This window comes from Arvicanthis niloticus, chromosome 6 (assembly GCF_011762505.2).
Source record: "Arvicanthis niloticus isolate mArvNil1 chromosome 6, mArvNil1.pat.X, whole genome shotgun sequence".
In the NCBI taxonomy this organism is placed as follows: Eukaryota; Metazoa; Chordata; class Mammalia; order Rodentia; family Muridae; genus Arvicanthis; species Arvicanthis niloticus.
The window spans coordinates 46,100,504-46,126,288 of record NC_047663.1 but is presented as its reverse complement, the minus strand read 5'-3'; the positions used below and the strand labels follow the sequence as shown (position 1 = coordinate 46,126,288).

General features: G+C 43.3%; 1 protein-coding gene across 2 annotated transcripts; it reads left to right on the top strand.

Moving 5' to 3' along the window:
• On the top strand, positions 1-24,707 carry Crk (CRK proto-oncogene, adaptor protein). 2 transcript variants are annotated; one of them, XM_034504802.2, is made up of 3 exons: positions 1-400; positions 11,268-11,803; positions 22,624-24,707. In XM_034504802.2, exons 1-3 carry the CDS (start codon positions 160-162, stop codon positions 22,759-22,761), a joined length of 915 nt encoding a protein of 304 aa, XP_034360693.1. In that variant the 5' UTR covers positions 1-159; the 3' UTR covers positions 22,762-24,707. The 2 variants fall into 2 exon arrangements, with proteins under 2 accessions (XP_034360693.1, XP_034360694.1); XM_034504803.2 differs by having other exon boundaries at positions 23-400; positions 11,268-11,633.
• The last annotated feature ends 1,078 nt before the right edge of the window (positions 24,708-25,785 follow it).

Genomic DNA, 25,785 nt, shown 5'->3' with positions numbered 1-25,785 from the left:
AGAGCGCGTCATTTCCGGTGGGGAAGGCCCGCGGCCGCCGCCGCCATTTCGGGCGCTGCTGGGAGGCTGACACCGGAGCCGGTCCGCTGGGCGGCGGGCGCCAGGGCTGGAGGGGCGCGCGTGCCGGCGGCGGCCCAGCGTGAAGGCGCGGAGGCGGCCATGGCGGGCAACTTCGACTCCGAGGAGCGGAGTAGCTGGTACTGGGGCCGCTTGAGCCGGCAGGAGGCGGTGGCGCTATTGCAGGGCCAGCGGCACGGGGTGTTCCTGGTGCGGGACTCGAGCACCAGCCCCGGGGACTATGTGCTCAGCGTCTCCGAAAACTCGCGTGTCTCCCACTACATCATCAACAGCAGCGGCCCGCGCCCTCCAGTGCCTCCGTCGCCCGCTCAGCCTCCGCCGGGTGAGGGACAGACGGGCGGGAGGCCCGGGCGGGGGTGAGGGCCGTAGAACTCTGGTCTGCTGCAGGAGGGACGTGGGCAGAGAGGGCTGGAGTGAACCTGGCGGGGGAGCTGCCTTCTGACCAAGCTGGTTCCCACCGACGAGCGGGATTGTGGGGGAGGAGGAGCTGCTCACCGAGGCCTCTGGGTGTGCCTTGGGAGCCGGGGAAGGGGAACTGCTGCGGCCCCGGGGTGGGGCTGGGCGCCAGGGTCAGGCCCAAGGGCAGGGCAGGGCCAAGCAATTTGGGGACAAAGAGTTAATGGGAATGTTACGGGGACATCATTTGGCAGAGGTGCCCAGAATGGATCTGTTAATCCTACAAGTGGCTTTTAGGCTTGAAACGTTTCCTGCAGTGTTAAGAGCCGGGTTTGGCCATACTCCCCTGGTGGCCTTCGGTAGGAAGTCACCACGTACTGGCTGGCTGGGAGAGATGGAGACACCCTCAGGAAGCCGGTCAGCTTTTTCCTTTCTTGGGCATTTTTCCAAAATCTTTTTACCGTGCTCTTCCCTTGTGGAAGGTGGTGAACTAAGTGACTTGGTAAATAGAAAAAAGCTTTCTGTGACCAGCCCAGCGTAATTGAAGCCTAGCTGTGTCCAAGAGGTTTTAAGTGTCCAAAAGACTGCCCGCTGCAAGTAGGGTTTCTAGTTTCAAAGTGATTAGTGGAGGAAGATTCTTTTTTCCCTTTAGAAAATAAACCAGGCATAAGCCAGTGAGAACAACCTTGGAAGTGAATGGAGTTTCATTCTCTCTGGGCTGAAACAGTGTCATACACGAACTTGTGGGTCTTTTCTTGCGCTCTAAGCTGGTGCTATGGTCAAACTCTTCCAGGATATGAGAACAGACTTGGCTGGGAGATACACCCAGAATAATTATTCCACCGTGTTTTTCTCGTTGAGGACCACTGAGTTGTAACTGTCTTAGCTGCATTATTGCAGTTGTCTTGGCAATGTTAAGGAAATTCATGCACTTAGTCCTTGAAGTTTGTGAGATGCACAGTGATTCTGAGATTACCATTGTCTGTGTGTAACAGCACCAAGCTTCTTGCTTTCTGGATGATTGAAGTGCAAGCTTTTTTCTCCTAGAGCTGAGCTAGTCTCATGAATGGAGATTCACTGGTTAGCCTTGTAGTAGACCTGCTTTTTTAGGATAGCCCTAAGTTAGACTTACTCCCTTTGGCCAGAAATGAGGAGGTGGGATAGATGGTTCTTTGTGTTAGCACAGAAAGGGAAATTTTGAATATTGAGGTCTTTTTAGTTAACAAATTTAGAACTTTATGTCTTGTTGGTCTAATAATATAGAATCAGAGAGGAACATTAATGCAACACAATTGCCCTAAACAAAATAAATTCTATTTTTGTACTATCTGTAAAATAATCTATTGTTTTGTGTAAGTGCAGTAGTAAGATGAAATGTTATCATTGAAATTCAGTTCTCAGCTAAATTTCAGAGTTCATGCTTCTAATCCCAGCACCTAGGAGGCTGAGGCAAGAAGATTTTAGAAGTTCCAGGCCATCCTACAAAACTTAGCAAGACTCTGCCTCAAAATAAAAAGTTACGTTAGTGGGTTGTGACTGGGGATACAGTTCAGTGGTAGTTTTTTTGCCTGGCATTTGGGCAGGCTAGGTTTCATTTTCAGTAGTTGGGGGTGAGGGATTCAATCCTGAGCTTTCTCTCTGTGTGTGTTTTAGGAAATGTGGGAATAGCATCAGGCAGGCTTGTTAGTTTGATATTTCTCTATACCTGCGCATTGTGGTTTTATATCTCAGTAGCTCCACCTTTTCAAAATAGGTGATTGGCCTCGGAGAGGAGAAGATTGCCAGTGTGTGGGATAGGAGTCGAAAGTTCATTCATTGGCTTTGTGGCAGTTTGTTCTGTCATGTTCCCCATTTTCTCTGTAGGGCGATCAGTTCACTTGCTGTCTTTATGATGGTTACTTAATCGCTGTTCTTCTCCCCATTAAACTGGTTTTCTTTTGAAGCAACACAGGGGTTACTTGAGTTTTAGAGAGGCATATATAATTTTAATAGTTAACACTCAGTGATTGATTATTTTATGCTAGATGCTTTGCTAAATATGTTGTGTGCCTTACGTAATTCACTGTTAGTAAAACAATCCAATGAGTGAAATACTGCAATCTCCATTTATTAAAATATTTTCATGGGATGAGGGGAGAGGAACTAGAAATCCAGTGAATTGTAACATTTAGTGTGTGACCTGAGACTGACCATCTGTATTGTTTGATATTGTGTGTTTGTTCTGGGGTCTCTGCTGTGCACATAGGGGACTCCATTCTTTTGTTTTGAGACTCTGCAGCCCTAGCTGGCCTGTAACTGTATAAACTAGGCTGGCATTGAACTCAGAAAAAGTCTTTTACTTCTACTTTTCAAGTGCTATAAGAGCTAGCAGCATGGCTCAGTAGGTAAAAGCACATGCCTTGCAAACTTGAGGATCTGAGTTTGATCCTCAGATCCCAGGGTAGTATAAAAGAAGAAACACCCAAGACTGAGGGTTGTCCTGACCTCCACATGCCCACATCATCCATGCACAGCTATAGTTCTGGTTGGCCTAGAACTCATTACACTTGTGTGCACACACTGTAAGAGGCATGTGGGTAAGATAGGCCAGGGATTGTCACCTTATCCCAGTAACCTTTTTTATTTGAGATAGGGGATCTTTTTGTAGCCCTGACATGGGACTCACTGTGTAGACCAGGCTAATTTCTAACTGAGAAGATCCTTCTGCCTTTGCCTCCCTGTTGGGATCACAGGCATGAGCCATTAGGCCCCACACAGTGATCCTATTTGAACCTACCATGTTTAGCTCCCACAGATCCTCCTATGCTGTGATAGCCTGGGGGCATCTTTACTGCGCCCCAGATCTATAGGGGGAAGTTTGTTTGAGTGTACTGGTCTTGTTCTGTAAGGTTGGGTTTCAAAGTGAGCCTCTTGGAAAGACTTGGAACAATTGAGCCACTTGTTTCTTCCACTTGAACTAATAGAGGACTAGACTGTGAATGATAGAATCCTCTAAACTGAATGAGACAGTGAAGGTCTGCCCCGCTTCTATCAATTGGTAGAATTTTCCTTCTAGCAAGAATGAAGGCCCTGGTTTCAATCCCCAGGTCACACAGATTAGGTTTAGTGACACAGGCTTATAATCTCAGCACTTAGGAGTTGGAGACAAAGCAAGATCATCCCTGGCTGGGCAGGGAATTGGAGGCCAAAACCCAAACTTGAATGGGGAGAGAGAGAGAAGGGGGGAGGAAAAGGGGGAGGAAGGGAGTGGAGGAGACAGAGAAAGAGAGAATACACATACATAATTTAAAGACAAGGTCTCACTATAGTTCTGGCTGGCCTAGAACTCATGTAGCTCAGGCTGGCCTCAAACAGAATCATCTGTCTCTGCCACCAGAGTGCTAGGATTAAAGGTGTGGGAATTATTTTTTTTGTTATGTGTGCATTGGTGGTTTGCCTGCATGTATGCTTATGTCAGCATGTTGGATCCTTGGCACTGGAGTTAACGACCACTGCTCCTGACTGCTAAACCAGCTCTATAGCCCCACTTGCTACTTACTTGTGTAACTTTGGGCAACTTTTGGTTTTTAAACTTTTCTTTGCTGCAATTTCTTTATTTGTGAAAGTCAGAAAATAGCAATACTTCATAGGGTGGGCTATTGTAATGAGTAAATGAATTTATATGCAATATGTAAGACATTTGAATGTGGCAAGCATATTGCATAAAGGCCCGGGTTTTTTTGTTTGTTTTGTTTTTGGTTTTTTTTTGTTGTTGTTGTTGTTTTTTTTTTGTTTTTTTTAGACAGGGTTTCTCTGTGTAGTCCTGGCTGTCCTGGAACTCACTCTGTAGACCAGGCTGGCCTCGAACTCAGAAATCCGCCTGCCTCTGCCTCCCAAGTGCTGGGATTAAAGGCGTGAGCCACCACCGCCCGACTCTGGGTTATAAATTTAATCTTAAGAATATAATGATGTTAGAAGATAATTCAGGTGAAATGGAAAACATCTCAGCTGTGAAAGGTTCTCTGGCATGCACAGTATGGTTGGTAAACACACGACCTCTTTGGGAGTAATGCTGGGTAGAAAGGGGTAGAGGTCTTGAGGTTGAGAATCTTGGGTCTACAGCGTTTCCATTACTGTTACTGGGCAGCTGAAGTTTTCCGCCTGTTGCCTGGTAGGTGGGTGAGGGGGCCTCAGACTTTTCCTTGGGCTGGGGGCTGTAGCTTACTGATAACTGTTTGCTTAATGTGCACAAGGTCCTGGGCATGATCATTTTACCTCATTTTGGAGATGGATGGTCAGGGTATCCCTCTAATGTAATGGTTCCAGGGAAGTTCTTTCTTGATTTTCTTTTAAAAAAGATTTTCTTTAATTTTATGTATATGGTTATTTTGCCTACAAGTGTATAAATATATAATGTACATGTAGTGCCTGTTGAGACCCGAAGAGAGCATTAGACTCTGGAATTGGATTGGTTGTGTACTATTTGTGAGTGCTGAGAACTGAACCCAGGTCCTCTGGAAAAGCAGCATGTGCTTTTAACTGCTGAGCGATCTCTCAGCTGCTCTCCAGAAAAGTTCTTTAGTAGTTACTGAGAAGCTTTATGCAAAATAAAAAAATCCCATGTTAAGGTAAAATAGGTTTATTAACTGTAGGACTTGCCACAGCTTTACTACACTCTTGTGAATTGCAAATTTCCTGGAGAGAATTCTGAGTTTGTCAGACTACAGTGCTTTCTAGGATTACTGAGATACTGTAGTACCTTCTCTGGCAAAAAGTGTAGTTTAAAGATTTTTGGGTGAATTGAAATTTTGGGGGATTTAGGTCTGTAATGTGTGTTTGTGTGTCCCTGGGTATGAGGCTAGAGGTGTTAGGTTAGGCATCTTCCTCTATTGCTTGCCATTATTTTTCTGAGAAATGATCTGTTACCATACCCGGATCTCATCAAATGACTAGACTGGTTAGCCATTAGCCCCCTGGGATCCTTCAATGTTTGCCTCCTAGGGTTAAGTTTACAGGAGCATGTCACCAAACTTGGCCTTTTATTGTGGATGCTGGAAATCTAAATTCAGATCCTTGTACTGGGGTTTATAAGCATACATTACCAGCCAGGCTTCTGTAGTCTGCAGAATCCCTTCTTGGATGGAAGGGCAGCAGCCTTTACTCCTTTGTATTGGACAGGTAGTGGGTATTTATTTATGCAACTTCTGTAAATGCCATAGGTAATGGAGGAGGCAGAAAGGATTGGTAATGAGGGGGCAGAGGAAGTGCTGTGAGAATTTGGAAAGGTTGATGATGTAGAAGCTGTTGTTGATGATTTTGCCAGAAGTAATCTGGCCTGTTTTAGCACAGAGCCCTCAGGTGTTATGAATTCTTTGGGGAATGATACTGTAACAACTGATGTTGCCTGAGGCCTGAACAGCTTAAAAGTAATTGGTTTTGAAAATAGTAGAGAAGTACCTACTTAAAATAATCCCAATTATCTGCTTATTTATTTATGTTTTTACTTAATTATTTAGTTTTTTGTTTCACTATATAGTTTTGGCTGGCCTGGAACTCAATTTGTAGACCAGGGTGACCAGGAAATAAGGACATTTTTTCTGTTTCTGCCTCCTAAGTTTTGTAATTATAGGCATTTACCACACCTGACTAATATTTATTTTTTGATATGTTAATTCAAAACTGAACATTCAATCCGGGCCTAGTGATATAAACCCATATATAATTCAAGCTCATTGATAGGCTGAGGCAGGAGGATAACACGTTGAGGATCACTTGTCTAGGCTACAGAGTTAAGTTCAAGGCTAGTCTGGGCAGTTTAATAAGAACCTGTCTCAAAATGAAACTTGCCTGGCATGTGTGAGGGCCAGGGTGCAATCACAGGACTCAAGCTGCACATTCAGAATCTCCCAGGCTTGATGTAGAGGAAGTGAGACTTTCCCAGTTCTAGACAGCTGTGAACTTTGTAGTTAGTTCTGTCCTCTAGACTGACAAGTATCCCCTTCCTTCTGCTTCCTGCCTTTGGCTGTTTGTGGTTAGGAGAGGGGAAAGGAACCCAAATGCATAGCTGTGGTGAGGTCTGGTCTTATCTGTGACTTATGTACATTCTTGTCCTGTTCGTTGCCTTCTGGAGTTTGAATCAGTAAGGTTTTCCTGCCCCATATATCTGACTGCCACAGTCGTCAGACCAGGCATCCCTCCTTTGTTGTAAAGTTAGCACCAACTGAGAATGATTTACAGGGAGAGTGTGTCAACGGTTTTGTTTGGTGCTTTGCTTGTGTTTTGATAGTTGGGGTTGCCAGGGCAAAAGAAAAGGCCAGTGAGCTTGGTTTATACCTTGCAGCATCAGCAGCACTGGAACAAGAAACAACTTATCTTTGGTTTAAAAAAATATATGATTTGTTCCAGGCGTGGTGACCCATGCCCTTAATCCCAGCACTGGGGAGGCAGAGGCCAGAGGATCTCTGTGAGTTCAAGGCCAGCCTTCTCTGCAGAGTGAGTCCAGGACTGCTGGAGCTACACAAAAAAAAAAAAAAAAAAAAAAAAAACCTGTCTTGAAAAAACAAACAAAATATTTATATGCTTTGCCATATATGTATGAATATGCACTACTTTTGTGGCTGGTGCTCTCAGAGGCCAGAAGAGGCTGTTGGGTCTCCTGAAACCAAAGTTAAAGTTGATGGGAACCCAGTCCTCTGCAACAGCAGCAAGCATGCTTACCTGCTGAGCTATCTTTCCTCCTGCCCATGTCTGTCTTGTGTGCTAGAGCAGCTTTTGAAACTGCCTTAAAATTTTTGTTATGCTGGGTGGTGGTGCTGGCACACACCTTTAATCCCAGCACTAGGGAAGCAGATGGATCTCTGAGTTTGAGGCTAGCCTGGTCTACACAGTGAGTTCCAGGACAGCCAGTGCTACACAGAGAAAACTGGTCTCAAAAAAAAAAAAAAAATCAATCAGTTAATCAATCAATCAATCAATCAACCAATCAATAAAAATAAAAATTTTTGTTGTATTCACCTTTCAAAGGTGTCTGCCTTAGTGGTATGTTTGGGTCTTCCAGGCCCTGCCCTCCTTCCAGCCTCACAGAAGCACATCCCAGCAGTGGGTGAGGGGGTGTGTTGGGGGTACAGGGGAAGGTTGCCCTCCTTCTTAGAGCACAGGTACTTTGGACATGCTCATGCCTCGTCAGAACTATCTCCTTGTGATTTGCTATATCTCCGCAGTTTGCTGCTACTGGTTTTGCTTTGTTGCTGCTGTTGGTTTTTATAGGAACACATCTCCCATTGCAATAAAAGCCACGTGGAAAGATGTCTAAGACATACTGCTTTGTTTCTTGCTCACCGCAGTGTTCACACCTTCTTTGTAAGTTGCTAAAAGCTGGGTGTAGAATTTTATTTTACCACTTCCTCTAATTTCAAAGTTAAACATTTATGTTGATTAAAAACGATCAATGTAGCCGGGCAGTGGTGGTGCACGCCTTTAATCCCAGCACTTGGGAGGCAGAGGCATGCGGATTTCTGAGTTCTTGAGGCCAGCCTGGTCTACAGAGAAACCCTGTCTCGAAAAACCAAAAAAAAAAAAAAAAAAAAAAAAAGAAGAAGAAGAATGATCAATGTAGGGGTCGGAGACATGCCTCTGCAGATAAGATTCTTTCCTGCTCTTCTACAGGACCTGAATTCTGTTCCCAGCAGCCATAGCAGAGGGCTTAAAACCACCTGTAATTCCAGCTGGAGGAGATCTGACCACTTTTGACCTCTCACTCAGAAGGAGCCCCAGGCTCAGGACCTCTGCACCCCCAGGCTTTTGAGTTATGGGTCCCTCTGTTTTCTTGAATCTTTACTGAGGTGGTTATATCAAGCTACGTACTAGGCTAAATGCTGTGCATTGTCATCTCATTTAACTCAAACACTGCTGTGCGGTGCATACCATTACTGACACCTCTCCCTTTCTCTTCCCCTCCCTCTCTCTCTAGCTGCTCACTCACACACACATACACACACACAAATAAATAATAAGTAAAGTCTTAAAAAGGAATCATATGTGGGGCTGATAGATGACTCAACAGGTAAATAAAAGCTTTTGCCACCAAGCCTGATGGCCTGAGTTCAATCCCTGGGACCTACATGGTGGAAGAAGAGAATCTACTTCTTAAAATTGCCCTCTTACTGACACAAACAGAAACACAGACTCACACACATTTAATTTCAGAAGACATTTAAGAATAATATGTAGGGCCAGTGAGATGGCTCAGTGGGTAAGAGTTTGCCAGGCAACCTGGTGACCTGAGTTAGAGCTCTGAAACCCATGTAGCAAAGTCAGATGTGACAGCTCATGCCTGCAATCCTAGTGCACCTAAGTGACTTTAAGGTAGAGAGAAGTTCCTGGGACTTCAGGAGCCCGATAGCCTGGGGTACGAGGCACAGCAAAAATAAGAGACTGCCTCAGTGGGGTAGAAGGGAAAAGTCAACTTGTGAGGTGTCCTCTGACCTCCACAGACGTAAATAATAATAAATAGGCTAGGCTTGGCACATGCCTTCAGTCCCAGTACCTGGGTGGCAGAAACAATTGGATCTATGACATTGAAGTTTACCTGGTCACATAGTAAGTTTCAGGAGAGTCAGGGCTACATAGACCCTGTCTCAAAAAGTTAATCTGAAGACAGCTCATGTTTCTAATCCAGTACTCAGGAAACAGGAAGAAGATTCCATGTGAATTTAAGGCCAGCCTGGACTACATAGTAAGGCTGTCTCAACGAAACAGGAGTGTATGCTCCCCAACAAGAAGAGTGACACTTTATGCACACTTTGTCAGCCATAGGTTCAGCAGGGCACCGGGTAGAAGCCATTTTGGCAAGTGCACCTTGGTCTGTGGATAGCTAAATATTAGCAAGGCCCTCCATAATGTAGGGCCATTTTCTTAGCAGCAGATTCTTTGCCGTGTTAGTGTTTCTGTACATTGCCCTTGGAGCTTTCTTGAGCAGGCAGTGCTGACCAGATTACTTAGCTCACACTGACTTTCACGGTTGCTGTCTTCATATGGAACATCATGAATTAGATTAGTGGGGACAGACTGGAATAGGAACAGTTCTTTGTGAAAAGCTGTATTGGGTGGCACTGGTGTTAGAAGTCTCCTCCAGGGCTGGAGAGATGGCTCAATGGTTAAGAACAGTAACTGCTCTTCCAGAGGTCCTGAGTTCAATTTCCAGCAACCACATGGTGGCTCACAGCCATTTATAATGAGTCTGATGCCCAATTCTGGTGTGTCTGAAGAGAGCAATAAACTCTTTTTTTTAAAAAGTCTCATCCCAAATACTGTGATGTACACTTAAAAACCCAGTAGCTGGGAAGCCAAGGCAGGAATATCAGACTGAAGCCACCCTGGCTACATTACAAACCACTTTTCAGAAAACAGCCATTGCAGGGCTGGAGAGATGGCTCCATGGTTAAGAGATCTGGGTGTTCTTCCAAAGGACCTAGGTTCAGTTCCCGGTACTCATAGGGCAGTTCACAACTGTAATTCCAGTTCTAGGGGATACAGCATCCTCACACAGACATACATAGAGACAGCAGCAATGCAAATAAGATTTTTAAAAAATAAAAACAAAACAGCCACTGGGCTGATGGGTTGGTTCAGTGGGCAAAGTGCTTGCCCCACAAACCTGGCAACTTGAGTTTGACCTCTGGTGCTCACATAAAGCGTGAAAGCGAGAGCTGACTCTGCAAAGTTGTCCCCCAATTACATGCATACATCATGCACACATAACAATTTAAAAAAAAAAAAATCTAGCCAGCAGTGGTGACTCTGGTTTTGTAATCCTGCAACTTCGAACTCTGTAGGCACCTGCATGCACATGCACATACCTCCACTTAAATACACATTCATAAAAGTAATTACATCTTTGGGTCTGTGGAGATGACTGAGCAGGAGCACTTGCTGTTCCTGCAGAGGACATGGGTTCCATTCTTTGCACCCACATGACAGCACACAAAGCAATCTAATTCAGATCTCGGAATCTGATGGCATCTTCTGAGTTGTACATTTTAGTGATGGTAAGCTGTGTGCTTAGAGTGTCTTTCAAGCTTTTCTTATCTCTTGCTGCAGCTGGAGGGACCTAGAGAAAAGGAGAGCTTGAGGTCAGGCCCACACGCCTTTGATCCCAGTACCTGAGAGGCAGCAACAGGTGGATCTCTGATCTGTGTGGGCCTGGTCTACAAAGTGAGTTCCAGGCCAGCCAAGGCTACACAGACCCTGTTTCAGAATAACCAGAGGGCTGGGGGTGGGGAGCTTCCTGTGTTTGGTAGGGTTGAATCTGGTTATTTTATTTCTGGGGTAGTAGCAGAACACAGTGTGGAAGAGTCAAGAGGTGCCTGTGTTGTACTCTTTGCAAACAAAGTGGCCTAGTCTGTCATGGCCTTTCATATCTCCTTCCCATGGTGATGGCATCTTGCTTTCCAGAGGATGCTCATTTTATTTTATTTTATTTATTTATTTATTTATTTATTTATTTATTTATTTATTTATTTTTGTGTATGGGTGTTTTGTCTGTATGGATGCCTGTGCATCATGTGGGTCACAGGAGGTGAGGAATGGGCATTGGATCCCTTAGTGGATCCTTACAGTGGCTGTGAGCCAGTTGAGTGCTAAGAACAGGGTGCTCAATTTTAAAGGGTACCCGTTTGGACTGTGAAGAAAGTTTTGTTTTTTCAGTGTATTTTTTGTGTGTGTGTGGTTGGATATGACTAAGTATGTACAAGAGATGCATAAAGTCTTTCAATGTCAGGATATCTTCAAATGACATTCTGCTCTGTTTTTTCCAGGAGTGAGTCCCTCCAGGCTCCGAATAGGAGATCAAGAATTTGATTCATTGCCTGCTTTACTGGAATTCTACAAAATACACTATTTGGACACTACAACATTGATAGAACCAGTTTCCAGATCAAGGCAGGGTAGTGGAGTGATTCTCAGGCAGGAGGAGGCAGAGTATGTGCGGGCCCTCTTTGACTTTAATGGGAATGATGAAGAAGATCTTCCCTTTAAGAAAGGAGACATCCTGAGAATCCGGGATAAGCCTGAAGAGCAGTGGTGGAATGCAGAGGACAGCGAAGGAAAGAGGGGGATGATTCCTGTCCCTTACGTGGAGAAGTATAGACCTGCCTCCGCCTCAGTATCGGCTCTGATTGGAGGTAACCAGGAGGGTTCCCACCCACAGCCACTGGGTGGGCCGGAGCCTGGGCCCTATGCCCAACCCAGCGTCAACACTCCGCTCCCTAACCTCCAGAATGGGCCCATTTATGCCAGGGTTATCCAGAAGCGAGTCCCTAATGCCTACGACAAGACAGCCTTGGCTTTGGAGGTACATAATGTGCAAAATGTAGAAAGATGAGATCTGCTACAGGGTCTCCCTTTCAGACCTCTTCCGGCTTTGTAGGAATGCTGATACAGCGCCAGCTTTGTGATGTTGTAGATGTCAAACCATTAAGTACTGACTTTGGCATTTATATGGGTTTTCTCTTTTTTTAGAGAAAACCTATTTTGCAATGAGTAAATTTAAAACTGTGTAACTGAATGTTCTGATTGATCTACTAAACCTTTGACTAATAACCACCTGAACAGGAATTAACTTTTAAGTAATTTTTCCTCATCTATATTCCTAACTTCTTTCTTGCTGTTTGTCACTGTCTAAAACAAAATGGGCCCACCCAGATTAGAATGTAATAAGTGGGATGTAGCAATATACTTAAGTGGGATTTTTCCATAGTGTTTTTTTTGTTGTTGTTGTTGTTTTGTTTTAAGACTAGGTGTCTCTATGTAGTTCTGGCTGTCCTGGAATTCACTTTGTAGATCAAGCTGGCCTAAACCTCACAGAGATCTGCCTGCTTCTGCTTCCTGAGTGTTGGGGTTAAAGGTGTATGCCACCATGTTCAGTCAAAAACTGCTTTTATTTTAGTGGATAGTAGATTGCTTACTATTAATTATGTTTGACATGAATCAGGAAAAGCTGAATGCTAGCCCGCACCAGGCCATGGTCCCTGGGGTAGGGACACAAACACACACACACACACACACACAGTGTACACATGTGAATTGAGCCATAACTAAGAGGGTGAGTTATAAAAAATAGATTTACTTCTCTTTGTTGCTTAGTGTGTTTGACAAAGGAGAAGCCAGTTCTTTACAAGGCTTATCTTTACCTCAGTTTGTGGAAGCCCACTTTGTCATGATCTGGAATTCATTACAGGTGTCCCTTTGTCCCTCTGCAGCACCCAGCTCATCTTCTTACCTGTTTCTTTCCTCCCTCTGTTGTGTTATAAAGAGTAAGTAATTGAGGACAAAAGCTGGTGCAGAGTTAACCTGCTCCGTGTAAGTACTTCAGAGTCTACCAACAGACTGGCTTGAGTACAGGCAGTAGCCAGCTCTCGTAACCGTGGCCTGCGGTTATGTGCACACAGTGCTCCTGTGACTTGGCTCTTCTTTGTCTTTTGGCCTGTGCTCCTCCTACAGTAGGGGTAGGAATTGCCTGGGCGTGAGAGTGGTAGTCCTTACAATGAACCAGACTCTGATGCTAATGCAGTTGAATTTTTTAAAATTTATTTTTATTTTATGTGATGGGTGTTTTGCCTGCATATATGTCTGTGTGCTCCATGTGCACAATGGCCAGAAGAGGGCATTGGATGCCCTACAACTGCAGTTACAGACTGGTACCAAACACTGGTACTCTGGGAGAGCAGGTAGTATTCCCAAACACTGAGCAATCTCACCAGTCCTGAAATTTTTCTTTTCTAGTCTAATTGAGTTAATCGAGTTTCATAGGTTTGACTGAAAACTGCATTATTTATGTGTTTGTTTAGAGTTTTTGAGGCAGGGTCTAACTATGTAGCTTTGTCTGTCCTGAACTCACTATGCAGACTTGAGCTCACAGAGAAGGTGCAGGGTGTAAAGGAATGTGCCAACACACCCAGCTTGAAAAACTGTATGTTTAAAGTGTTTTGCTTTGTTTGTTGATATGGGAACTCATTCTAGTCTAGTATGGCCTGAAGCTCACTATGTAGCCCAGGCTGGCTTCAGATTCTTGATACTCCTGCAAGAAGTCCTCAAGTGTTAGGATTACAGGTATCACAACCCTGTTGAAGCTTCATATCTTTTGAGATTAAGTCTTAACTTTAAATATCATGTCTTGGCTTTGAGAAATGGACGATGTTATCTTGGTCACACTGCTTGGCAGATGAAGAAAGCAAGTTTTCAGGCTGATGTGGGGTGAGGGGATGATGCTCTTAACTGTGCTGTGTACATTATGGGTGGACTCTTGACATTGACTGCAGACCCCATTAACAACAGGCTGGAGTGTGAGGCAGCATTCCTGGAACAGGTCACTGCACCCGAAGGCGAGAAGATTGAGTGTGTCAATTCCATTTGAGCTTTGTACTTCTTGGCCAGTTTTTTTTTTTTTTTTTTTAAAGACTTATTTACTTTATTTGACCTGTATGTATTTGACCTGTTTTACCTGTTTGTATATATCAGGTGAGAACTGGTGTTATGGATGGTTGTGGGTCCTGGGAACTGAATCTGGGTCCTTTCTACAAAAGCAGCACATACTCGTAGCTGCTGAGCCATCTCTCTAGCCCAAAGAGAGATTATTTTTAAGGATGTCTCTGGTAATTAGAGGCATCAATGCTTTAAAATGGTTCAACTGCTCTCTCTGAAATAGAATACAAATCTTGGCTTCCAAATTTGAGGATTAAATATGTGTGCCACCATACCTAGCCATCCCTGCTTTTTAAGACAAAATCTTGGTATGTAGCCCAGGCTGGCCTCATACTAGTCCTGGGAGTAGAGGCATGCATCTCAACTTTTAAGTGTAGATACTAACGCTTATTTTATGGTTCTGTAGACTATCTAGAACAATGGTGTTTTCTTTAAATGTATTAATTTTGTAGTCTGCATTTTATGATTTAGCCTGATAGGTTAGACTTGGATAGTTTCATACTTGAAGACCTTTTAGAAGGAAAGGTCTTACTGTGTACCTCTGGCTGGTCAGTAATTTGTTATGTAGACCAAGCCTGCCTTTGACTTGCAGAGATTTCTCACTACTGTTGCCTCCTTAGGGCACCATGCTCAGTGTGAACCTACTTTTCATGGGACAGATGAGAAAGATAAGGGTGTGTCGCAAAGTAACTATTGGCCTAACTCTGCATCTCTGATTGGGCCCAAATTGATGGGCCTGTGATATTTGAGGTTATGAAGAGCAGGCCTTTGGTATATCTCTGATTTGTGTTTTTCTGAAACTCTAGCGATAGGTTTCTGGTCCTGGAGACAGGTGCTTCATTTTCTTCTCACCCTCCTCTTCTGGACTTTGGATATTGTTATTCGGAGCCCTGGAAAGAATGCCCTTGGGTAGGAGTGGGGTCTGGGGTTCAGTGGTAGAACACTTATATAGTGTGCATCAGGACCTAGTTTTAATCCCTAGCAACACACACGCACGCACGCGCGCACACACACACACACACACACACACACAACAAATCTACTTTTTTCAGGTAAGATTTTAATAAACTATAGACTGATCTTGACATCAGCTGGCTTGAACAGAATCTTCCTCCTTAGCCCTCAAATGCTTTTTTGATGTTTTTCTTGTTTTGATTTTTAGTTACAGGTTCTTTTTTGTTTGTTTGCTTTATTTTCTTGTTAATTTAGGGTCTAAGCAGGGGATGTACCACTGAGGTGTGTACGTAGCCCTCAAATGCTGAGATTACAAACTTCTGTCACTATGCTTGGATTCAGTCTTAAGTATTGTATTCTAATAATTTAATGGCTGTTTTTAGAAACAATAAATATAATTAAAAGTAAATATTTTTAGTTCAGCATTAAATAACTATCATAAATTGTCTAATGAGATGTGTTCATTGGTTAGACATCTCCTAGTTTTTAAACCTTGGGGTCATGTCGACCTTACACTCTGATTCCTCACTTTGCATTTGTATTGGTGAGTTATATACTCATACGAAATTACCGAGGTCTGTATGGCATTTTTGTACTTCTATTTTATTTGTTGTTATATATTTAAAAGGTTATGTATTTATTTTTGGGAACACATACACGTAATGACTTTATATGTGGAGATCTAGAGGACAGCTGTGGGAGTCAGTTCTCTTCCACCATGCGAGTATCAGGGACTAAACTCATTGAGTTGGTGACAAGTACCTTTACCCATTGAGCCATCTGTCTAGACCTTGGTATTTTTGAGACTGGATCTTCTGTAGCCCATTCTATGGAGATGGTCTTGATCCTAATCTGCCTGCCTCCCATCTTCTAAGTGATTTATTTTATCATTACAAATTCCACAACCCATTTTTATAAACATGATATCTTTCAAGTATTTATAATATGACCTAATGTCAAAACTGAACTTCCTCAAGTCTACTAACTCAACACAGATCAAATATCACTGTGTTTCTCTCAGCATCTTAAAATACTTACTGGCACTTCTCTGTGAGTTGTGTCATGCCTCTGACACACTTTGAAAACTTTAGGTCTCAAATATTAATTTTTAGAAAAAATTTTTTTCATAGTATAAAGATTAAAATCCAGGCCTCTTGTGGATCCTAAGCAAGTGCTTTGCCATTGCACTACCCTCTCCCCCTCCCAGAAAATTTCATTCGTTGAGCTTTTGAGAGTGGGGATTTGTTTGTTTTTGAGACAGTGTCTCACTGTATATCCCTGGCCTAGAACTTACTATGTAGACCAACCTGGTTCTAAATTCCAAGAGATCTGCCTTGTCTTTGCTGCCCAGGTTCTGGGATTAAAGGTATGTATCACCGTGCCTGGCTCCCAGCTGTGTTTGTTTGTTTGTTATTAATGTATATGAGTACACTGTAGCTGTCTTCAGATACACCAGAAGAGGGCTTCAGATTCCATTACAGATGGTTGTGAGCCACTTGTGGTTGCTGGGAATTGAACTCAGGACCTCTGGAAGAGTAGCCAGTTCTCTTAACCGCTGAGCCATCTCTCCAGCCCCTAGCCTTTTCTTTTTGAAGCAGGACCTTAGACTTGTAACCCAGGTTTGCCTCAGTCTTTCTGCCTCAGCCTCCCAGGATTAAAGGTGTAAACCACCAAACTAACCTCTGCTTAGACATTTATTTGGCTTTTGGGAATTGAACTCGAGTCTTAAAGGTTTTGAAACAAGTTCTTTTATCATCTTGTTAGCTCACTAGTAGCTTCATTGTCACACTAGGGTCCATTGTTGTCCTGTTTATAATTAACTGCCTTTGGTTACAGTGGCAGAGTGGGTGCTTATGAGTAGAGACCATGTAGCCCTCAAACCCCTGCAGAACAGGATGGAGAAGACTGACTCCACAAAGTGAGTCTAACCTCTGCAGCAGACACAGACACACAATGACAAGTAAACTCTGCAAAACAGCAAACTAGATTTGATTCAGAAGCAGTAGTTTGCCGATTCCTGCCGTAGAATGCTACAGTTTCTTTATCTCCAGACAAATTTTGAAATATTTTTTTTGCCTTTGTTATGTTAAAAAAATATTTGGATAGGCCTGGGGAAATGGCTCAGTTGTCTTGGCACACAAAGACTTCATCTGAGTTTGGACCCCTGGCACCCACATAGAAAGGGAGGAGCAACAGCGTGTGCCTGTAATTCAGCACCAGATGATGCAGACACAGAATTCCTGGAGGTCACTGGACATGCAAAATCAGTACCTCTGGGGAAAACACTGTCTCAAAAATATTGCTGGGCTCCTGAAATGATGCAGGTAAGGATGCTTGCCATCACAGCCTGGAGATGTGCGTTCCATCCTGGAAACCCATGGTAGGAAGAGAAACCAGACTCTACCTGTGCGTGCCATGGTGTACATCCATATATATACAAATCGTAAACATGAAGAGCTCATTGTAAAACATACATCAGGACTACAGACAGGAAAACACCTGCTGTGAACCTCTGGGCTCCCGGGCATGCACACACTAGGCCATTGTTTCCCTTGTTCCTTTTCCCTGGCTTTTTGTGCCTATGCAGGTGTGCACTTTCTGCACTGAGCTCACTGGAGTCCTGCAGGTCTGGATCAGAAGGGAAGCTGACATAGTTGCTGTCCTTCCTGTTAAATAAGGGACAAAACCTAGAAAAGCAGTCAAACTGGGGATATGCCCACAAAGGCGCTTACACAGCTCCCTGGTTGCCTCCTGTTTGGTGAATTTCAGAACTTAATGCCATCTCCGTTCCAATTTCATTTTCATTATTGCTAAAACTTCCTGGGGAGGATAACTGGGTATTGTTTTGTTCCTGGATCATTCTAGGTTTGATAATGTCTTCACTAAGGTCACAGTTGACTTTGGCAGCTGCACAGAGCCAGAAAACATACCAGTTGACTTAGTTTCCTGGGAGCCAATAACCCTAGTCCCCTTTATAGCTTGCTCATACTCAGGCTTACTCCTGAGGATGGTGCAGGATCTATTGGGAGGATGAGGACCAGATGGAGCAACAAACAGTGGGAAAAGAATGTTGGAGCCACCAGGCAGTGGTGGCACACGCCTTTAATCCCAGCACTTGGGAGGCAGAGGCAGGTGGATTTCTGAGTTCGAGGCCAGCCTGGTCTACAGAGTGAGTTCCAGGACAGCCAGAACTACACAGAGAAACCCTGTCTTGAAAAAACAAAACCAAACAAACAAAAAAACCCAAAAATGTTGGAGCCTCTACACCAGGGAAGCTTCAACACCAGGGGCTAGTCTAGGTTACACAGCAAGACCCTGTTTTATGCTTCTTCCTTCTTGATCCTCTCTTCCCTAGAGGAAGGAGGAAACAGAAGAAAGCTAAGTTGACCTATAAAGTCAATGCTTGTGAAATCGAGGAGGATTACTGTGAGGTCAAGGCCAGTTTTCATAGCTAGTAGTACCAGGCCAGCTAGGACTATATAGCAAGACTCTATCTCAGGAAAAAAATTGTCCAAAATTCTGGTGGCGCACACCCATTATCCTAGTACTTGGGAGGTAGAAGCAGGAGAATTAGAAGTTAGATAAATGTCATCTTCAACTAAGTTCTTGAGAGTCTTGATAGTAGGTTTCAAGGTCTTTTTTTCTTTATTTATTTGTATGGTTAATGTTGAAAATAGAATCTCACTGTAGCTCAGCCTGGCCTCAAGGGCTCTTCTCTCAACTTTCAGGATTCTTAAGATTCACAAGAATCTTAAAACGTTCTACCATGTACTCTAGCTGATTCTTTTTGTCTGCTTATACTCATTTAAAGTGTGAAATGATGGACAGAGAGATGGCTCAGCAGTTAAGAGCATTGGCTGCCCTTCCAGAGGACCAGGGTTCAGTTTCCAGCACCCACATGACAGCTCACAATTGTCTGTAACTCTACTTCCAAGGCATCCAACACCCTCACATAGACGTACATGCAGGCAAAAAAATCAATGCACATAAAAATAAACTGGCAGTGCATGCCTTTAGTTCCAGCACTCGGGTGGCACAGGAAGGCTGATGTACATGAGTTCCAAGCCAGAGTGGTCTACAAATCAAGTTCCAGGACAGCCAGGACTACACAGAAAACCCTGTGTAAAAAACCCCCAAATAATTCATAGTTAATAAAAAATATGGAAATGAGTAGTATTACAACTGTTGTAATCTCTGTATTCAAAGGAAAGATACAAAGGTATTTGAGACTGTAACACTTGAGCAGGCATGGTGCATGCCTTTAATCCCTTCACTCTTAAGAATGGGGAGTCAGAGGCAGGAAAATATCTTGAGTTTAAGACCAGCCTGGTCTACCGAGCGAGTTCCAGAATACCCGGGACTACACAGAGAAACAAGTCTTGTCTTTTTATTATATGTTGTGGCATATATCCATAATTCCGGTAGGCAGATAGAAGAGGATAATTTGCAAATTTTGCCTGGTCAGTAAAGCAAGCACCAGGCCCTCTGAGAATCAATAGTGAGGCAAACCTCATTAAAAAAAAAAAAATTTTTTTTTTAGCACTTCAAGGGCAGATATTTTGTTCTATTGGTTTTATAGCACAGGCCTTTATCCCAGCACCTGTGGGGAGCAGAGGCAGAAGGCTCTCTGAGTTGGAGGGCAGCTTTATGTAGTGAATTCCAGGCCAACCAGCCAGGGCTACATAGTAGCCAGCTTCAAACAGACAAAAATAAAATAGTACAGAGGGGATAAGGTGCTGCACATGTGTAATCCCAGCGCTGAGAGGTGTGCCAGTTCATCCTCAGCTGTATGAGTGCATAATCAGCCGACATCACTGTCAGAAAGCTAGAATAAAGGAAGTGTTAAGTGTTTGACCTTTAAAACCATGCTTTAGTGAGTTGATATCTAACAGGAAGAAGGAAGGACATGCATACTTGTGGCTTTCTGACACTGTAAGAACTGTTCTTGATGCTTCTTTCCCCCAAACTGTTGGGAAACATATCTCATAGGGCTTAAGTGACAGCTCTCTGCTCTTTTAGGGTTAGTCATACTCTCTTTGGCTTTTGTCCTTGACCTGAAAAGCCCCCAAGTACTTTGAACATTTCAAGAGGACGACCCCATGAAACACAAAGGGTTATTAATTTTAATAATGTCTTTTGAAAAGTCTGTAGTTGAAGGCCACCTTAGGAGGTTTTATTAGCCCTGCTCACTGCTTACGTGTCCTTGTAGGTCCGTTTAAAAAGTACAATCATTTTATCTTTTTTAAGAGTTTCTCTGTAGTAGCCCTGGCTTTTCTAGAACTCGCTCTGTAGACCTGCCTGGCTTCAAACTCAGATCTACCTGCCACTGACTTGCTGAAATTAAAGGTGTATGTCACTACCTTGCAAATCTATATCTTAAAAATGTGGCTCTAAGGCCAGGCTTAATAGCAAACACCTTTCATCCCAGTATTTGGGTGGCAGACGCAGACAGCGCTCTCTGATATTGAGCCTAGCCAGGACTACAGAGTAAGGAGACCCTGCCTCAAAATAAAGTAAAACAAAACCACACACACACACAAGAATTAAGAAAAGGGAGAGAAAAAGTATCTTTGGTTTGTCCAGAGGTTTGCTGTATGGTACACACAATTCTATTGTAGTAGCCTCTGACCTTACAGGAACCCCCATTTTCTTTAAAGGAAAAAAGGCCTCATAACAGGTGGGCTGATGTAAGACCTCAGAGGAGCTATGTTGACTGATAGCCCTCCCCTTTGTACTGAGGTGTAAAGTTAATTTGTTAACATAGAAAACTTACACATGTGATTCAGTGCATTTTACAGGTATGGAATGTGTATGATAATCACAAAAATCAAGTTGTCAGATATTTCCAACTCTTCAGAGTGCTGCCTATGTCCTTTGTCGAGGGCTGTGTGTGCTGTGTGCATGCCATATCATGGAAATGCCCCCCAGCTTTAGAGTGCTTTCACTAGCAAGTAGAATTTCACTTTGATGTCTTGGGTCCTTGAGGACTATCTATAACAGTCTGTGGTCGCCAGAGTCAGCAGCCTTGGATGGTAGGATGAACTGGATGGTTGCTATCGGTGATTGCACCCTGGTGTACACTGGAGGGGACAGGCCTGGATGCGGTGGTAGTCTGCAGTCCTCTCCTGCCTTTGCCTAGGTGGCCCTGGCCCTCATGGCACTGGCAGTTGGAGCTGCTAACTCTGTATCTTACCCCTTTTTTCCATCACTCCCCTCTCGTCTGCTCTGTTGTCCTGTTATCTAAACAACCACATCAGTGCTTTGTGGTTTTCAGATTTTTCCTTGGAGAAATTACAGACAGACCAGTAAGCAAGAATTCTGCCTGTTAGTGAGATCAGACTGGTTCTGTAGGAGAGCCTGGCCTGCACATGAGTTGGCACTGGCCAGCGACTACTAGAGAGATTCTTGAGAGTTCCTGAAGCCTCCTACAGCTGAGCTTCAGCGTTCCCCATCTAATGGCACCGTGAGTTTGGTGTCAGCTAATTCTGAGTTCAAATCATTAGCCGTGTGAATATCATAATTGTCCTAATCCTCCACTTTTCTATAAAATCAAAGTTGTTATCCTGGAGATTTATTGTGAGAATTAGAAATTAAGATCTGTAGAATACTCAAATACATTCAAAATATGAGCACACTGTAGCTGCCTTCAGACACACCAGAAGCCATCGGATCCCATTACAGATGGTGTGAGCCACCATGTGGGTGCTGGGAAGTGAACTAGAAGACCCCTAGAAGAGCAGTCAGTGCTCTTAACCACTGAGCCATCTCTTCTCCAGTCATCTTGCTTTTTATTCAGGGTCTTTTTGTTGTGTTTTGAATTTTTGTTATTATTATTTTTGTTTGTTTTTCAAGACAGGGTTTCTCTGTGTAGCCCTGGCTGTCCTAGAACTCACTCTGTAGACCAGGGTGGCCTTGAACTCAGAAATTCGGTGTTTTAAATTGTTCAGTCTTTCGCCTCAATGAACTCATTTTTCACACCAACCTTGTCTTAGGTTTATGGCAGAACAGAGGTATATCTTGTTAAAACTTTATATTTGATTTCACAAGGGACATTTTATATAAGTGGAAGCAGTGATATAGTTGGCTAGTAATAGCTATAGTAGTTAGTGGATTTTTTTTCCTTTGTCCCCAGTTGGGTAATAAATATGTGCCAGTTAAGGAACAGCAAGTCAGCTGCTAGCTGTGAGATGATAATTTGTGGGGAGCTGGGGGGATTTGAAGTTCTGGCCTATACCTTCTCTCTTGGATGCTTGGTCCGAGTGCAGCATGCTTGCTCTAGTTGCCCTCTGCTGTGCAAGCAGTGGCAGCCACAGCGTGCATGACAGAGAGTTGCCCTAGGATAGGGCCAGGCATGCACCACAGATGCCAAGGAGGGCCAAGCTTTATCCCCTAAGCCAGATGCTGTGGGGTGGGCGGGACTGTTGAGGATAGTAGAGCAGAGAAGACAATTAGCTCATCTAGACATGCTGAGGTTTGCAGAGTGATATCTTCTAGGGTCCTTTTTACTTTCTGTATTCTGTGTCTTTCTTCATTGCTAACACCACTCCTTCTTTTTGCCTGCATTAACCACAAGTTAACCAGTTTGGTGGCTGGGGCTGGGGAGGTAGTGAGTAGCCATTTCTGTAACATCAGCCCTAGAGCAATCACGTGGGCAGGGTATGCCTAACAAGAGAATGGAGCTTTTCACCTTGCATTCTTTACTGGAAATAAAGTGCTCTCCTTATTCTCGTCCTGCAGGTCGGTGAGCTGGTAAAGGTTACGAAGATTAATGTGAGTGGTCAGTGGGAAGGGGAGTGTAATGGCAAACGAGGTCACTTCCCATTCACACATGTCCATCTGCTGGATCAACAGAATCCCGATGAGGACTTCAGCTGAGTATAGTTCAACAGTTTGCTGACAGATGGGAACAGTCTGTTTTCCCCCCCAATTGCCATCTATACAATTTTCTTACAGGTGTCAAAAGCAGTCTAGTTTCTATAAGCATTCTGTTACCTGTGATCTTTTTTAAGACTGAATTACTCCATTCTCACTTGTATTTACCATATTCAGGGTACGAAACCAGAGGGCTTGTGTGGTTAGCTTCTGAGTTGGCAGTTTTAGGTGGTAGTGGCCGTGCCTGTGTGAGAAGACGTAAATACATTGCCTCCTTTCTCTTGGGCAGAACAGATCAACCTGTGGAAAGCTGATGGGCAGGAAAAGAATGTTACACACTGCTGACCCTGATTTCTTCAGAGGTTCTGTTTTCATTCTGAATCCATACTGTCAAACGGCAGCAGACTGTCTCTCCCCCTCCCCCCACTCCCATGAAGTAATCATGCACTGTGTGACTATTACCCAGTGGGATTGCATTTGTGTTTATGGACCATGACCATTGTATGACTCACTCTGACATTGCAAACCCTGAGGATTCGGAGAACACTACTAGAGGCATTTGTCTTCCTTGGATTTTTTTTCTTGGATTCTTTCCTTGTTACTTTCCTTCCCTGTAGCTGTAAGTGGCTTGACTCTTAGGATGGCGTATGTCTTCATTCCAAATGAGAAGCAGGATGTGCAGAGCACTTTATTCAGTGCAGAGCTTTAAGCCAGTATTGGATTCACTCAGTGGATAAACTCCCAGCTCTCTGCCTTCTCCCGAGGGGGCATCATAGGTTCACACTGCTACCACAGCTAAAAAGACTCTCCTTATTGGTGGGACGGATCTGGCAGGGCCATTTTTTCTGATTGCTAGTTTCCTAATGGGATGCTTAGAGTTCTCAGATTCTACTTGGAGTGGAAGGACCAATCCTTACTGTATCCTATAGAAGGTATCAAGGGCCAGACTTTGCCCTCTGCAGCATGTGCAAGTTGTATAAACGGCAGGTTAGGATTCTACGCATTTGGGGTAGGATTGGTACTTTGAAAACTGTTCCAGGTGTAAATTACTTATGTATCATTTTACATGGCCAAAATAGTTCTTGAAAAACATTACATTATAAATTGCCTTCATTTGGGTTTTCCTTTGTCCAGATTTAGTTTATAAGCTCTTTAAAGTTTAGAATGTTTATATGGGGTCAGATGCTCCAGAGACTAGGCCTCTGAGGCCACAAATTATAGGGTTTCTTTAGACTGTAACATGAGACTTTGAGGTGATAAAGGCACTTGCTGGTCTCTGGTGTAGGTGACCGATAGAAACACCTTATACTTCGCTTTGAACCTCATTTTAGAAAAGTGATGTACCTTCTTAGTAGTCCTGTGTAGATTAATATGATGAATTTGCATTCATTGAACATATACCAAATCATGTAATTGCAGTGACTAGCACTTTGCTTAGCACATGTGTGTGGAAATTTTGTATGAAAGAATAAGCAGAGTGCAGAAGCTTGTTATATAGCCCAGGGACAGCAGTTGGCACAGGATTGCATACATTACCACAAGTAGACTTAATGAGTTGATGCTAATTTAATACGTTCTTTACCTCACTCTAGCTTGATAAGAACAGTAATACTCAACTTTAGAGATGTTGGCCCAGTGCTGAGCTCCTCATAGGTGCTCAGTGACACTGAATGGACAAATCTGTAGCACAGGACATATTCCACTTGACTGCTTGTTTCAGTTTTCAGTTAGCATAGATTCTATAAATCCAAATGCACATTAAATCCTGTTTTCCTAAGCCAGGTGTGATGGTGAACCCCTTTAGTCCCAGCCCTTGGGAGACAAAGGCAAGTGGATCTCTGAATTCAAGACCAGCCTGGTCTACAGAGCTACTTCTAGGACCGTCAGAGCTACAAAGTGAGACCTTGTTTCAAAAACCAAAAATTAAAAAAAAAAAAAAAAAAAAAAAATCTGTTCCTGAGATTATGGCATCTAAAACATTTGTAGAAAATCATTGTCACCACTGGTTTGAATGTTGGTATTTCCTTTTGCCTTTGCCTTTGATGCTGGCTTGTACTGTCTCTTCATTATGTGTGGTGGTAATGGGATATGCAGCTCTACGTGAATCTTAAGAACTCCTCAGTGATTAGTTGTTCAGAGCCATTACGTGAACTGTTTGGTTGGATTTGGCTGGGTGTAGCAGTTATTGGACCTCAAGAGATCAAAGGACTTCTTACAAGTATCTTCCAAAAATAGCAAGTGCTATGATCCTAGTGAAATGCGTATGTACACTGTCACAGAGCAAAGTTAACGGAAATTGGCTGCTATGTTTTATATAATCACTTCTGCAAGAGCCCATTTTTGGATACTAATATTTGACATGGTTAATTCTTATTAATTTGTTGGAATTGTTTATTAATAATGCAAATAGATAACTTTAATTTTCCACAAGTAACATTTCACTATTAATGGTTTGAGATGGCTGATAAGCAAACCAATTTGAAATAAAATATGAACATGTGCCATTGTATTATAACACTATACACTTTCTTGACAGTTAAATTTTAAGAAATGTTTTTTTTTTTTTTTTTGTAGCATGTATTGTATATGTTTATAGTATATGTAGTAAATAAAAGTATGGCCAAATGTTTGGCTTGGTGATCTTTGGAGACAGTACTCTTGGAATATTTTTCCCAAAAGTGAGTTTTTGTGTTTTTAAGGAATAGAAAGTGTGTGTCTCGCCTGTCCGTTAGTAGTCACGTAAACTGTTACATACATGGGGGTGTGCTGTGGGATTTCGAGAGTATGACACCACTGTGAGGGACCATGAAGAAAATCATAGGTATGGAAGATAAAGCAAGCACATTGTGAACAGACAACACCAGCCTTGCCCGGAAGTGTGTCTCTGTGAGTGTAAGACAACAGTGTGACGGGAAACGCTGTAAACGTTCAACAGCCGGTTATTAGAATGCTGGTGTAGATACTCCATTAATTCCTCCTTTCTAATAGAAGTAGCAAATGCTCAGGGAAAGTTACAGGGTAAGAACA